At 43.0% G+C, this 11,703-nt stretch overlaps 1 protein-coding gene across 1 annotated transcript in view; it reads right to left on the reverse strand.

Annotated features, from left to right (window-relative positions):
- SLC14A2 (solute carrier family 14 (urea transporter), member 2) overlaps nt 1-11,405 on the reverse strand; it is a gene marked incomplete at both ends in the record, with an annotated part of 40,777 nt that extends 29,372 nt beyond the window's left edge. Inside the window, 7 exons of the mRNA XM_009707826.1 lie at nt 1,168-1,217; nt 2,253-2,387; nt 3,950-4,097; nt 4,971-5,163; nt 8,101-8,229; nt 8,718-8,907; nt 11,215-11,405. Coding sequence (XP_009706128.1) covers nt 1,168-1,217; nt 2,253-2,387; nt 3,950-4,097; nt 4,971-5,163; nt 8,101-8,229; nt 8,718-8,907; nt 11,215-11,405 — 1,036 coding nt within the window. The remainder of the gene's footprint in view (nt 1-1,167; nt 1,218-2,252; nt 2,388-3,949; nt 4,098-4,970; nt 5,164-8,100; nt 8,230-8,717; nt 8,908-11,214) is intronic.
- Between the last annotated feature and the right edge of the window lie 298 nt (nt 11,406-11,703).

The raw sequence follows: 11,703 nt of genomic DNA on the forward strand, positions 1-11,703 counted from the left end.
GTCACTGGAGGTCTGGGAAGCTCCTCTGTTACCAAATGTCAATTCGACCTCTCTCACAGAGGTATCTGTTTTATCTGAAATGTATGTGGCTACGTAAGGCATCCAACATTGGAGACCTCAGTCTTTTTGGAGATGCAGCTGTTGACTCTGAATGGCACTTGGCACCAATATTGAAGCAACTGAATCAGGCTCCAGAGCTCTGCTGACTGCAATGAAAGCCAAGATGCCCAGCTCTCACGTAGACATTTAAATTCTCTAATAAATGAGTCAAATCCTGCCCTCACTGTCCTGTAAATTGTCATGTACTGAGAGTACCATTTACACATATGCACCATTTTCAATGCCCATGTGTTATTGGCATTGCACCCAAACCTCAGCCCTGCTCTGTGACCCCACCTTGTGACCTGACTTGGGGTCTGCCAAAAACAAGATCACAAGGAGAAAAAGTAGATGTCCTTTTTTCTGATGCATCCCAAATACAAGTGTGCTTAAAAAGCAACACATCTGCAGGGACCTACACAGTACTGAGTGGACCCCAGATGAATACATTTAATGCATGAAGCTGCTAGTTCTAATTTTTTTTTTTCTTTTAAGTTACTAAATCAATTTTATTAAAATATGATTTTGCTTTAATCTCTCAGATCTTAAAGAAGAAACAAATCTTGGCATTTCTGGCTTCACCTCTTTCTTGACCTGTCGAGGTATGATGGTTTTGTATTTAAGAGAACAGTCTCCTCCTCGTTTTAGTTCTCATATCCAGATGAAACTTAAAAAATATCAATGGGTAGGGTGGGAGAGAGACCTTGGAAGAAGCAAGTAAAAATTTAGACCATTGGGAATTGTTCAAAAATATTGCCTGCGCCTAAGTATTGCATCTCAAATCATATGCTGTTGCTGGAATTCACATATACATGCACAATCTTGTTGTGGATAACTTGCTCCAAAGGTCTTTGAAATATTATTATCAGCTGTAGAGTCTGCAAGTGCACAATTCAACTGATACGGAATTTGTACAAGACCTGCCACTGGCTGGAACATTTTCTCTTCAATGCTGTCCAAATTGACATGGAGAATTTTTGGGCACTTCCTTTGCATTTTATCATAACTAATCAAAATATAATTAAAACAAAGAAACAAAAAACCCCATTAAAAAAACCCCAAACTTACCACAGATAAAGTATTAGCAAGAGCTGCTCCAGAGTAGGCACAAAATAACGCTGAGAAAAGAAGATCAAAGACGGCTCAAGATGAGGAAAATATTGTTCATCTCTCCAAAGAAATTATCACAAATAACAATATTATCCAGATGCACAGTGAAATATCTTTCTAACTACCTGATGTGAGGATTAATGTTAGGATTCAATAATTAGTTAAAATGCCCCAGTGCTCCTTCTGGCTGTATGGAGTACATTTGGTCCTACCTGCTCTGTAGAGATGGATGGTGAATGAAGAACATGGTTTTGGCAAGAGCAAGTGATGGTGGTATTTCTTTTATCTTTAATTTCTTTTTAATTGGTGCAACTTGACCTGTGTGCAGTGGGGGATTGCAGAAATTGTCCATCAGTGGGGGACTGCAGAAATTCCCTGTCCTGTGGCTGCAAAGCACCAGCAATTAGCAGTGGGCCTCCTTGCCCCAGGATGTCAGAGGTGGCAAAACAGGAGCTAAGGTCAGGCACCCAAGGACAAAGTCAAGGAAGGGAAAGCTCCTGAGAAACCCAGAAACTATGCTCAGGACAGAAAACTACTGAAATGCAAATGATTGGAGGCTGGGTGAATCTTCACAAGAATTCCTTAAACAGGAAATTTCTTTTTTTAATTTTCCCATAGTGTCTGGTTTTGGCTGCTGTTGGAGATGGGGTCTTTGGGTAGATGGATTTTAAACTGACCTTGTGCAATAGCTCTCTTCTTCTGACACACATCCTCTATTTACTTATATAGTTATGAAAAGGCTGACTTCTATGAATCTGTTGAGTTTCTAATTTGTTGAACTTCTGCTCATGGTGTAGCTTGTGCTTCTTTCACAAACGGTACTTCCACCCTTTCTGTATGCTTCTATCTTATCAAGGGCTAAAGGCCCTTCTCTCTGTACTTGCAGCTTGAACATCCAAGGTCAACTCTGATGCCATCATAGAAATAAATCTTGCATAGTACCTAGTTTTGCAGCAGAGTGGTAGTTAGCTCTAAACCTGTACTACTCATAGACTGCCTGGCTGCATAAATTTTGGTCTTCCCTTTATGTAAAAGATACATACCACAGGCAAGGGACAGCAAATGAGTTTGCCAGGTCAGGGCGTAGAACATGCCCCCAGTTGCAATGCATGCGAGCGCGCAGTTGTAATTGTGTAAGCCAAGGTAGATGCTATCAAATGGCGATGCAATGCTCAGTGCTGCAAGACAAAAGACAAAACTGTGAGGTCAGGTCTGAGAGGTATCTGCAGAAAGACCTGCCACTTGCTAGGAATCCCTCTTCTCTTCCTTATGAGACCTAGAGAAATTTAACTGTGCTCACACTTGCATAACATGCACATGCAGAAAAAGAATGAAATCAAATGAAGCTCATTATTTTGGAGCTCTGATAATGTCCCTAGGGTTGGAATTCGGTCCGGTCTTGAAGGTTTCATTCAGGCAAAACTTTCTGCCTATGCACTGAATGTGTTGTAGTTAGTCCTCCAGATGACCAGATGGAGGATCCAGCCAGAGTGTAGGAGGACCTTCTCACCTGGGTGTCCTTCTTGCAGGAAGGTACTGTTTAAACCTCATACATACCCTGATCTTGAATATCAGAGGCACAACTGAGTGTCTTTTCTAGTTCTTTCTGCTTACTCTTTTCTAGGAGTAAGCAGAGTTTTCCATCTCTTCCTAGTGAACTTTGCTAGATACGGTCTAGTTACTGGAGGTGGTGACTCCATCAGCACTGTGGAAATGTTCCACTGGGATGGGAGCTGAGGGTCTACTGCAAATCTGACCTCACAAGTACTTCTGCAGGATTTCTCATAGGCTTCAGGACCACCAGTAAAAAGGAGAGCACAATATGTAGTGCACAGGCCACCTTCACGTCACTCTTAAGATTAATACTTTTCCCTCTATAATGTCCTCATTTGTCTTCTGTTTCATTGCCATGCTTATCCCCAGATATTTTCCCTGACCTTTCTCTTCTAGATTAAATGTCAGACCTGTACAAAACTTGCCAAATGCTCTTCACCATACAAATTGTGGATAGTTTTGTTTAAAAACATGAATATAAGCCAGCTCACATCTTGTACAACGTGCTTCAGAGCACAGAGAACTTCTTGTTGGATGACTGTGCCTTTTCCAGGGTTGTTGTCTCAGACTACACTTACTCCATCATATTTTTTATTACAGTCAGTCACATAAGTGGCATTAGTCTTGTCTAACTTCAAGGGTCATATTCATCTCTCTTAACAAGATTGTTTCTCTGGTTAGTGGAGAGACAGGCCATTTTTAGTGGCATTCATTTAGCTATTTTTACAAATCTGCAGCAAGATAGAATGAACTGCATCCTAGAAAACCCTCTTTCTTTTCATTGACTGATCAGCTCTGAGGCAGACATCTGCTTGTGGTGGTAATTTAAAACACTTGTGGTGGCAAAAGTTCAGTTCTGAAACTATTTCTCTAGGTTTCTTTATCACCGTCTCCGTGGGATTCATCATATCCAATGGCAGGACTGTTAAGAAAGGTGGAACAAACCACCCGCCTGAGTTACAAATCTAACAAATTGAAAGCTTAAAGAAAATCTGCTTCTGTTCTTGCCTTCACTATGTTGTGTGACCTTTGGTAAGACCTTCCAAATTTAGAGATGGTTTCAAAAACAAGAGTGTTGTCCCAAGCATGTCCAAGCCCATGCAAATGTCAAGTCTGGACAGAGTCATATAATGGCTCGGGTCAAGATACCTTAGTTACAAAAAAGACTTTGGTAAATATTTCTTACCTGCAAACATCCCCACTGTTGATCCGATTGCAGCATGTAAACAAATAAGTGGGGAGGAGATAAGTAAAGCAACAAGGAAGATGCCTCCAGTCCAAGGGTTTTCACAACCATACACTTGACCAACGCCAACTGGGATGGACTGTAAGAGCTGCAGCAGCCGGTAGAAAAGGGCTCGTTATCGTACCTCTGTACTCAGAAGGACACAGCAGTTATTTTGTCCAAGTTGTTGGTTGAAAAGGAAAGGAAGGAATGGTGGCTCTGAGTTGGACTGCTGGGTAAATGTGGGCAGTCATGCTCTTCAAATCGGAGTTAGTTCACTGGTTTGAACTTTATCAGGCCAAGATGGACTGTTCTTTCTTTTGGGATGTTAATATGGTGGATGGGGTGGTGAAGGGCTGTTTGGTTTTTTTTTTTTTTTTTTTTTTTTTTTTTTTTTTTTGAGTGAATTTAGTGCGGGAGAAAAAGAGTAACCTTCCTAACCAGTAATACTATGGTCGGTCTGGTTGATCTGAGTTTATTATATATTACATGAAGCATGTCAGTTACCCTTATGCTGCTTTGGGAAGGTGATCTTCCAGAGCTAGAGGTAGACCTAAGCGGACTGACTATAAATGAGTTTCTGCCCCTTCAGGATCCTGATGTTTCTTCTTGCCTTTTCATATTGCCACTGACTGTCTTACTGAGGTTCTTAACCACATCTGGACAGTGGGGGTGCATATCCAGATCTGCTTCTGTATTGACAACACTTGAGACTTCTTTGAGATAGTCCAGCTTTAGGAGGAGTGAGAGGCTCAGGGTCTCTGTTCCCTCAGGCTCCTTCAACCTTTCTGCTGGATCAGCCAGGACTATCCCTGGGGCTTTTATGGCACTGTCCTCTACAACTGAACTGAGCCATGTATTTCTGTGAATTGCTACATATCATATAGTCATTCTGACCTACGTGAAATTGTTATCCAGAGCTGAATGCCTTCATGCTCATCTTTTAAGTGAAATATTATAAACTTGGTGGTGTGAAGCTTACCAATGGCACGTTGATTGCAGACCAGGTGATATTGGGCACTGAAGCTACAGGCTTGATGAGGGTTGTGGGGAAGAAGGGGTTGTAGTGTCCTGTGGCTGCCAAGTACAAAGTCACCGCTATATTGAAGGGCAGAGTGAAAACAGGAAGGTCCCATTTACTGAAGATGGATCCCAAAGCACTGGACAGGATTGGACTGAGAACAGGAGAAGAGACACAGGTATAACTTGTTCATAACAGTTATAACAGTGAAACAGCCTACCACTTTGGTCATAAGCTCTGGTAGATGCAAACCAATGCCATTCCTTTTAGAAACATCAGATAGCGAATACCTTAGTATATTAGTCTGAACCAGACAAATATTTGCGGAGTGCTGTTTATCTTTTTGCAATAACTCTCACATCCATTCTCTTGGGACAGGTGGCTGGTGTGCAAGCGCTCTGCTAGCTCTGCTGAGCTCAAGGAGTCAGTGAAGAAATGCATCCAGTACAGTATTTGGGCATGGATGGAGAAAGGTAACTTGGCTTCTTATTAGGTAGAAAAGTCTAACGAGAAACAGAAGAGCAAACTATGGGAATGCCATATGAATAACTGTGGAGAACTTTGGATAGTCTAAAAAAGACGCTATCTTGAGGAGGCAAGAGGGAGTTGGAAATTACTTAATTTCCTTTTGTTTGTTTGTTTGTTTGTTTTGTTTTGTTTGTTTAAATAGTTTGAAGGATATCAGAAGATGGAAGAGAAATAAAGCACAAGAGGTGATCAAAGAGGATGGAGAATCTTCCATTAAGGAAGATGGAAAATATTTACTATGTTAGACACTATTTTAAGGAATGAGGAGTCCTGAGGGCACGTGGAGCCTGACAGAGTGTAAGAGAAAGTCACCACTGTAACGGAGCTGTGGGAAATGTTGTGCTAGGCATGATCCAGACCTTGACTGATGTTTGAGACTGATGTTACTGTGTGCTGCTCAGGTACCACCAAAAATTGTATGGCATTTTCTGAAAACTGAGCATAGTTCTTAAGAAACATGATTGAGTATATTTAGCAAGTAAAGTATTTGGGGGTGTACCTCAAAGTATTTAGAGACCAAACACTAAAAAACATGCAAATCTTGAGATACTGTGACTTTTGCCAAAGTTCTTGGCTGCAGAACCTGGAATATAAACTTTACCAGATCTGCTTTTCCTCAGGACATATGCAGACTGCCTTATTTCCACTTGAAGTGGGTGTCCTACGTGAATGACTTTGTGGAAACATATTGGCAAGATAATATCTGTTTTTTATGGGGCTCAGAAAGCTTGTGGAAGAGAGTGAATGGCCAGGTCCTGCCCTTGATGGAAATGGCCTGTGTTCTGCTGCTTCCAGCTGAGCTTTTCTAATACACGTGAGCTGAAGAGCTCTTATGGCCAACCTCCAATTAGCAGTGGACATCACACAGTTTTCAAAAATCTAATTTAAATTTGAATTTTTCAAGAATCTGCATTTGAGTTCTAGGAGGTCATTAAGCTGGTTCTAATAAAAAAAACCAACCCAAACTATTTGGCATTACAAAAGCAACATCTTGTGTCCCGTTGTGTAGATACTATCAGTGGAAAAAAGGCTTTGTTCTCCCTGTATAATCTCAGATGAAGCCTATTCTTTTATGACAAATTTGGTTCCCAGAGCAGTCCACAGTTTTCCTTGCATGTAGCTGGAGGAAAAAAAATCAACACTTCAGTGAAAACAGTGTCCTAATTTCTGTGCTGAAATACAAAGCTTCTGCCAGTTATACATCTCGTCAGAAAAAAAAGACACAATTAAAGAAATACTGACTTCTAAAGCTGAAATTCAAAGTATCATCAGTTGAAAAAATCACTGAAATGTCCAATTTAAAAATCTTTTCACTCTACCCTCGATTCTTGTGAACCAAAAGAATGAAGAAAAGTTTGAACAAAAGGCCTGAAGGAATTCTGGCAGACAAGACAAACTAAATATTCTTGCAACATGTCCTGGGTTTTGAGAGGTTGTTACAAAATGACCTTTGCTGAGAGTGACTAAAGAAATAAAATATGAAAAAAATCTGATCTCAAAAGCAGTGAAATGCAATAATGACTTGCATCTTATCACTAACAGTGATTAAAATGTGACTCTTGAATTAATTTCAGTTAAGGGTGTTAAATAGATTCTGCAGTGCTGTTAAGGTCCATATTTAGAAATGGTAAATTTAATCCTGAAAGGACATTGTCTGGCATTCAGAGTTACTTGGAGGAATTAATTTTGCTCATGACTGGTTGCATATCTGAGAAGGGGAAATATTGAATTCAGCCCAAGGGAGAACACCGGGTCAGTTCAGTGCCTGGATGAGGAAGAACCATTGTGGTATTGGGCACGATGACATCCACCCTGAATGTATCCTGCTGATGAGGGCCATTTGCAGAGCGTTGAAGTGGGGCTGCTTTGTCTGTGTGCTATAATCAGTGTTAAGAAAGACCTTCAGGTGCTGGAGCAAGTCCAGAGAAGGGCAACGAAGGTGGTGAAGGGTCTGGAGCACAAGTCTGATGGGGAGCAACTGAGGGAGTTGGGGGTGTTTAGAGGAGAAGAGGAGGCTGAGGGGAGACCTGACCGCTCTCTACAATGACCTGAAAGGAGGGTGTAGCCAGGTGGGGGGTCGGCGTCTTCTCCCAAGCAACCAGTGATAGGACAAGAGGGCATAGTCTGAGACTGTGCCATGGGAAGTTCAGGCTAGAAATGAGGAGGTATTTCTTCACAGAAAAGGTCGTTAGGCGTTGGGATGGGCTGCCCAGGGTGGTGGTGGAGTCACCATCCCTGGAGGTGTTTAAGAAAAGATTGGACATGGCACTTAGTGCCATGGTCTAGCTGACACGGTGGTGTTAGGGCAAAGTTGGGACTCGAAGATCCCAGAGGTCTCTTCCAACCTCATCAATTCTGTGAGTCTGTGATTCTGTGATTCTGTCTGTGCAGTCAACCTCCTACCAACGTGCCTCACAAGCTCTGTGCATCAATGAGTGCCTCTTTCCAGCACCAGCGTGGCTGGAGCTACTGTGGCAGAGGTGACTTCCACTGTGTTTAAGCTGTATATAGCAGGATTCCTCATTCTCTGAGAATTGTCCCTAGGAGGAGAAGTGGCACTTACCAAGCCATTGATACGACTGCCACAGGAGGAAGAAGCCACCAGTAGTAATCCCCTTTGTCAGAGAAGACAGCCATGAGCAGTCCCACCAAGATCCCGTTATAGCCATGCAGCCCAGCTGCAATGGCTGATCTGTGATGGAAAGAAATATGTGCAAGATAGCAAGCTGTGCTGAAGGTGGTCTGTCAGAGGGACCCACTGAAATGCAATTTAAAGGTGTCCTGCTCCTGGTGAAGGGAGTGTAGGGGCGGGATGAAAAAGCAGGGAGGTTGCTGCTATATTGCATTGCACTGGTGTGTGGAAGGGCACAGTTTGTAGATTGTTGAATGATGATGATCTAGGGGACTCCTTGTGACCCAAAGGACCTGCCTGGTTGTGCCAATGGCTATCAGAGAGAGATAACTGTCTGCTCTCACAAAGACAGCCAACTATGGGAACAGGCCAGCTCTTCCAGGACCTCACCTAACTCTGTCCTCACCTAACTGCTTCCAAATCACCTGTAAGTAAAGCTGGTCTGCTTTCTCTAAAGTACCCAAATGTGGGGCTATGACCCATCAGCGGGCTCCTGATATTATAACAATAAATTTGTATTAAGTGCCGAGACATGAGGTACCACTTACCTGTCCTGACTGAGGGCCAGCGCGGTTAATGTTGACACAGTGACTCCAGTACAACCCGTGAGCATCCACCAAGGGCTCTGGATAAAAAGCCCCACTAAAATGATGATCCCGCTGAGAGGGTTGTTGACAAACATTACCTGAGAGGTCCCTCGCAAAATCCAGTCCACCAGCTGAACCATGAGAGGCTTATCTGGATGACATCAAAATAAAAACACCGTCAGTAAGGCATCATTTCAGCAAAGAACGCTCATCTCTACAGTCATTTTCTGGCCACAAAACAGAGGTGATGTATCAACAGAACTGTAAAACTGATTTCTGGTTTATTGCCATCTAAGCATAGTTTGCACCTGACACGTGAAAAGCTGATAGGTATGACTGGGCACTGCTATAAAGTTCATGGAGAGATTGATAAAAAAGAGGTTTATTTATGGTGGTCAAAGAAGAGTCTTACTTGCATGGTAGATTGCTTAAGATTCTGCTATAAATTTAATGAGGAGATAGACCCTTTTCAGTGAACAATTCAGATGCAGAGAGGGACTTAGGCACAGATTGAAACCAGTTTGTACGTAGATAGGGACGTATGAAAAGGAAACAATTTTGCTGTTTTAGGGAGAAAGTCGGCACCCCAGAACATGGAGGTATGCTGTATATTGGAGATGGGGTCAAACTGTTAAAGGTGTCTAAAAATACTTTGAGAACTGGAGAACCTAAATTAAGAAAACAGTTATTATAGCTTGGACTGTACTCAGGGCAAAGATGCGTTTCCAAAGGACAAAGAGTTATTGCGCTTTAGAGAAGATTATTGAACCTGGGCAGAGCAAAGGGGCACCAAGCTCGGGTACCTCAGGTGAGTGCAGGGGGGAGGTGGGATGTGTGTGGAGCTGAGGGCAGGTATGTACAGTGGTCTTAATGATCTCCACAGGCAGAGAAGGGTCTTGTGGCACGACAATAACTTTTTGCTACTGGCTCTTCTACTGCAAGACTTGATGTCTTTTTCTGCCATGCTTCTGGGAAAGGTGTAACCATTTTCTTACTGCTGTGTGTTATTAAACATGATGCAAGGAGAATATATGAGAAAGAGGAGCTGCTTGCATGTACAAGATGTTCATGAAATGTGTATACGCAGCTTTCATCTTCTTAAATATTTAAAATTAATTCTATTAGTTTAGATTGTTAATTAGACACAGATAAAGTGCCAGACTACTTTTTGAATCTGGGCAATGACTTATTCCTAAAAACTTCCCCCTCCCCCACTCCCTCCTTTTCTACTTCCTTGTGTTGTATTTACAGTCAAGGCTCAAGTATTGCTTTCTGATGAGAGTAGCTTAAATAGAGATGCTCTGAAGGGCTGGGTACTACTATGCATCTCTTCAGCATCCCTGGGAGAGACCTCCCAAGAGGCTGGAGCGCAAGTTGAGAGATAGCTTCACAAGCATCCCTCAGGCTGTGTGTTGTTGGGGAGCCAGGAAGTTACAACAAGGGACGAATGAGTTCCTTACAGAAAAAAGACCAGGATTGTCTGAAATAATTTTTATTAATATTTGGTGTCAAGCTATGAAATACATCAGCAATGCGCTTGATTTTAGAGACAAGTATTAACTGTAAAAATTCAAATATAACCACAGGGCGGTGGCCAAATCTTTTCAGGACATTGAGTAAGAAAAGTTGTCTACAAGCATGGACCACTGGAGTAAAGACAAAGCAGGAGGAGATGCTCCCCTGTGTCTGGGGATCACACTGCCAGCCTGATGAACTCCCTGCCTGGAGGCATCTCAGCCCACCTCCTCCACCAGACCCTGGCTGTACATGACTGTCTCTTACTTCTCTCCTGTTCCTGGAGTTGTACTGTTAACAAACCTAGCCGTGATAGAGGACCCACAGTCTTACATAGCCTCTCAAAACCCCACATTCCTAATAATTCTGGGTAATGCAGACCATCTGCTCATGTATTGTTCCTGTCTGGTCAGTAAACCTTTGAGATCAGTACTTGCTTTGCATTTTATAGCATTGTAACACCCACAGTGCTTATTGCTCCCTCAAGGCTGGTAATGCAAGAGCCTTTGCCTGCACAATCAAGAGACAAGTCCCCATCATCAGCTCACACGTGGATGAGGAGACAGTCACTGATCCAAAGCACTTACAAACAAGACTAAATCCCCAGCCCTGACATGTGATTCTGGGCACTGCTACAAGGAATGTGATGCTAATGACACATAACTGATTAAGTGTAAAAGACGTCTTTGGCCTATGCTGAGTTATGAGTGCAGCCACAGTAATGACAAGAGGATGCAGTGAGATTCCCTTCCTGAGAATGAACTGATTTGGGTTAAAAGGCGAGAAGTTTGCAGTGAGCTTGGACTATGCAACCTCTGCTCTGCCTCAGGGGGTGAACTGGCCCCTCATCTCGCACTCCAGCACAGAAAGTACTGCTGGCAATATAGACGTTCCCAGCTAGCTCTTCCTGGCTAGAGAGCCCCAAACACATCCCTGTGCTTACTTTTCATCCAGTCTCCGCATTCTTTCATTTCTCCTGTGAGATACCCGAAAACTTGTTGGATCCAGTTTCCACTTCTTCCCAGCAAGTCCTGGGCACTTGGCTTCTGCTCTGTGTACAACTGGCTCTCGCTGGAATGCTCAGCCACAACGATCTCGCCAAGCTCCATCTTTTTGGGTGGTGGTAAGAGGTAACTGTAAATTACAAAGCCCATGTGTTAGAAAAACCTTTTGCGTTGTGCCCTGGCAAATTTCTGCTGCATTTTAGAGCCGCGTGGTGATATCCTTTTTCAAAGGTGGGATGTTTCATGGAGAAGAGACCTGCCTGAACCACTGCTGAGAGTGGTGGATGCTGCTGCCCAGGGCAGTGGTGTCTCCTCTTGGGGATGAGGACCAGGCAATGACCTCCTGCTGTCATGTAGTAGAACTGCAGGGGGAAAGAGGGATGTGGCATAGGTGCCCTGCAGCATCTCACCCTCACCCCAGCTCCTGA

This window comes from Cariama cristata, unplaced genomic scaffold (genome assembly GCF_000690535.1).
Source record: "Cariama cristata isolate BGI_N322 unplaced genomic scaffold, ASM69053v1 scaffold3199, whole genome shotgun sequence".
NCBI lineage: Eukaryota > Metazoa > Chordata > Aves > Cariamiformes > Cariamidae > Cariama > Cariama cristata.